The sequence below is a fragment of the Eimeria tenella genome, genomic scaffold (assembly GCF_000499545.2).
Source record: "Eimeria tenella Houghton genomic scaffold, Eth_scaff282, whole genome shotgun sequence".
Taxonomy (NCBI): domain Eukaryota; phylum Apicomplexa; class Conoidasida; order Eucoccidiorida; family Eimeriidae; genus Eimeria; species Eimeria tenella.
The window spans coordinates 7,954-11,901 of NW_013542698.1; the positions used below are offsets into that span (position 1 = coordinate 7,954).

At 52.4% G+C, this 3,948-nt stretch overlaps 1 protein-coding gene across 1 annotated transcript in view; it reads left to right on the forward strand.

Annotated features, from left to right (window-relative positions):
- ETH_00010250 (Os05g0204900 protein, related) overlaps window positions 1-3,691 on the forward strand; it is a gene marked incomplete at both ends in the record, with an annotated part of 5,528 nt that extends 1,837 nt beyond the window's left edge. The window contains 7 exons of the mRNA XM_013375507.1: window positions 93-215; window positions 446-525; window positions 1,143-1,653; window positions 1,869-2,275; window positions 2,700-2,877; window positions 3,064-3,187; window positions 3,549-3,691. Of these exons, the coding sequence (XP_013230961.1) occupies window positions 93-215; window positions 446-525; window positions 1,143-1,653; window positions 1,869-2,275; window positions 2,700-2,877; window positions 3,064-3,187; window positions 3,549-3,691 (1,566 nt within the window). The remainder of the gene's footprint in view (window positions 1-92; window positions 216-445; window positions 526-1,142; window positions 1,654-1,868; window positions 2,276-2,699; window positions 2,878-3,063; window positions 3,188-3,548) is intronic.
- Between the last annotated feature and the right edge of the window lie 257 nt (window positions 3,692-3,948).

Sequence of the window (3,948 nt, forward strand, 5' to 3'; positions counted from 1 at the left end):
TGCAGCTGCTGCCGCTGCTGCGGCTGCTGCGGCTGCTGCGGCTGCTGCTGCGCTGCAAACTGTTGAGAGCTGCAGCTGCGTGGCCTGCGCAGGTCCCGCTGCCCCGCAAATATGCCCTCGAGCTGGTGATGGCCGTCGAAGAACATTACAAACAAACCATGAAGGGCGCAGTCGCCGAAGTGGAAATCCCAAAGAAACCCGGAGGCCGTTTAGTGGTAAACAGCTCACGAAATTGATGCCATTTGCTCCCATTTACCTGCGCTTCCATTTACCTGCAGCTGCTGCTGCTGCTGTTGCAGCTGCTGCTGTTGCTGCAGCTGCTGCTGTTGCAGCAGCAGCTGCTGCTGCTGCTGCTGCAGCTGCTATTGCTGCTGCAGCTGCTGCTGCTGCTGCTGCAGCAGCAGCAAAACAGCTTTTGGGTTGGATTTGTGGGCTATGGTTTCAGCTCGTCGGCGACACCCATGGGCAGCTCAATGACGTTCTTTGGATTTTGTACAAGTTCGGCCCGCCTTCGGCCACAAATGTGTAGGCCAGAGGTTTTTAAATGAAAATTTCGGGTTTTTTTCTTTTCTTTTCCGGACTTTTTGGGTTTTATTTGGGTTTTATTTGGGTTATATTAGGGTCTTATTCGGATTGTTTAGGTTTTGTTTGGATTCTGTTCAGGGGTTTTAATTTTTTTTCCGTTTAATTCGGGCATTCTTTCATTTTTTCCGGGTTTTGTTGTGTTTAATTTATGTGTTTTCCGGATTTGGAGGTTTTTCTTTTTGTTTTTTGGGATTTTGGGGTTTTATTTCCCTTCTGTCCGTCGTCGTTGGGGTTTTCAATGTCTAGTGGGTCGTTGTTGGGGTTTTGAATCTGTTTATTCGTGATTTCGGGTTTTTTGAAACTGTTTATTCTTAATTTTAGGGTTTTATTTGTGTTTTATTCGCCCTTCATGCGCGTTCACTCCGTTTACCTCGTCATTTAGGGGTTCTGCAAACTTGCATTCCCGAACCCCTGTTGTGTTCTTGAAGAGTTGTATTCGCCTTTTTGTGTGTTGAACTTGTTCGCCCAAGAACTCAAAAGTAAAGCACAAACAGTTGAAGGCCGAAAGCAGAGGACAGAAAAAGATGGGGATTCTGCGGCTGCGGTGTGGGCTGCAGGTACTTGTTCAACGGGGACATAGCGGACCGGGGCCGGAGTTCGGTGGAGATATTTCTGCTGCTGTTTGCGTTCAAGCTGCAGTGCGCGAGCTCGGTGATAATAAACCGGGGCAACCACGAAAGCGCAGACATGAACGAAGTGTACGGGTTCGCGCAGGAAGTGCGGCAGAAGTACGGGGGGCTGCTGTACCAGAAGTTCCAAGACATCTTCCACCTGCTGCCGCTGTGCGTGGTGCTCGAGAAGCGCGTCTTCATCGTGCACGGCGGACTCTGCCGCAAAGACAACATCACTCTCCACCACATCGACAAGCTCCACCGCCAGCGGCCCTGTCCAGCTTCGCCGCACACTTTCGAAGACACTCTCATGTTCGACTTGCTGTGGTCCGACCCGCAGCCGGACCGGGGCCGCGGCTGGAGCACGCGCGGCGCGGACTGCATAGCCTTCGGCCCCGACGTCACTGACGCCTTCCTCACCAAGAACAACTTGGAGGTTTGCATCCGCTCCCACCAGGTGCGCTGCTGCTGCTGCTGCTGCTGCTGCTGCTGCGGCGCAGCGGCGACGGTTCGCACCGGAAACGGAGCTCTGGAGCGGCAGGTAGCTCCTGCTGCGGCGGGAAGCGCTGCTGCAGCGGCCAGCGCCGCTGCAGCGGGCGGCGCTGCTGCAGCGGCAAGTGCTGCAGCAGCGACAAGTGCTGCAGCAGAAGCGGGCGTTTGTGCGTGCTGCAGGTGCCGACGAACCTGCGCGGGTTCGAGCCCGTGCACGACGGGCGCTGCGTGACTCTGTTCTCGGCGTCGAACTACTGCGGGACAACAGGGAACTACGGAGGAGTTATTATATTTGAAGCGAACTTGTCGTTTGAAATTCAAGAGTACATGGCGCCTTCTTTGCAGGAGATCCAGCAGCTGCACCGCGAGACCTGCGCAGCAACTCAGAAGGTGCTGCTGCAGAAGAAGATGAAGGAACTCGAAACCCAAGCCAAACGCGCCAACAGACGCTCCGCTGCTGCGAGAATGAGTCAGGAAATAGTGCAGAAAATGTGCAAGATGGTCTGCGAAAAAAAGCAAGACCTTTGGTGGTGTTTCTTCAACATGGACTCCGACGGCTCCGGCAAGATCACGCCCGCGCAATGGAGGCAAGCGGCCCCGTTTCGTATCTTTTTTCGCCGATTTTAATTCCTTTTTCAAACTATTAAGACCCTTCAACCCGCAGATCTGCTTTGCTGCGCCAGCTGCTGGCTTTTGGCCTCCAACTGAGGCTTTCTGCTGCCAAAAGGCGACCTGTGCTGCAGTGTCAAGATCTTGCCACTTAGCCTCCTCACCGCAGCAGATACTTATTAATAAGTATTTTCCACTCGAAGTTTCGCAGGGTTTTGTCTCCCCCGCGGGCATTTGGCTTATTGCATGTTTGTGCAGTGTGTCCTGTGCATGCGCGGGCTTGCCGTTGAACTAGTTCTTTTCTTCCTTTTGAATTTGAATTTGTTTTTCTTTTTGAATTGGAATTGTTTCCTTTGGAGTGGAACTCCCGTGCGTCGCGAGCGCTGCGCCTGCGGCCTGCAGAGAAGCCTGCTCAATCGTGCTGGGCCAGGAGCTGCCGTGGGTGAATATAATGAAGTGTTTGAAAGCAGTCAGCAAAGACGGACTAGTCCATTACAACGACTTCTTGTACCGCTACAAAGTGGACTTCAGGCCGCCCATTTGCAAGCACTTGAACTGGCGGCAAGAATGCGTGGCGCGGGTGAGTCGGCTTTCTGGCATTTTCCGCAGCTTTTCCCTCGCTTTTCCCCAAATTTCTCCCCTTTTCTCCGCATTTTGCATGCACAAGCTGCTGCACTTTGCATGCGGCGCAATTTGCTGCCACTGACCGCCTCGAATCTCCCGAAAGTCCCGCCATATGCTGCGAACCGCCCCCGCTGCTGCGCAGGTCTTTGAGTCCATCATGAGCGCTGACCTCAGCCTGAAAGAAACTCTGATGCTCTTCGACCGAAACTGCGACGGCACAGTTTCTTTCCGGGAGTTCAACGAGCTCCTTTCGGACCTCGACATAGGTGCGGCGCTGCTGAGCCAGCTCTTCAGCTTTCTGCACACATCTATATACATATATATATGTATCTATATATATGTATGTCTCTATATATACATATAAGTATATATATATATAGATATATATGTATATTTCCAGAAATAATGTTTATAAGTATGTTTCGGACTTTATATTTGCATGTGGAGCCGCGTGAAGGCACAGAAGAGGCTTTTTGCTCATTTGGATTTTACAGCATGTTTGTGGCTGCCTGGAAGCGCAAAAAAGCCCCCAACTTGCTGCGCTTTTGGATTTGACTCAAATGTATCTCTAAATGGGGTTTCTGCTGCTGCTTTGCTGCTCTTTTGCTGCTGCTTTTGGCGCTGCAGGCCTCAGCGAGCCGCAAGTCCGGATTCTGATGCGCCTTATTACGGCAAGTCCGGCGTTCAACGCAGCAGCAGGCAGCATCGACGTGGCGGAGTTCCTGGGGCGTTTCAAAGTGGTCTATTCCAATTCAATTAAGGAAGAGTGAGTTGCAAAGAGCTTCTTGTCTCCCTCAGATCTTTGGAATTCCCCTAGCAGCAGCAGCAGCAGCAGCAGCAGCAGCAGCAGTGCAGCAGCTGCAGGCCGCGGTCCGCGGGCTTTCCGCGCTCTGTGGCGCGATCTTGCAGATTCTGCAGTTTGAAATAAATAGTGTTTCGTAAACAATGCAGAATAAATGCAGTAAGTGCATGCACTTTGCATCTGGGTCGCCTTGCTGCTGCTGCTGCTGCTGCTGCTGCTGCAGCC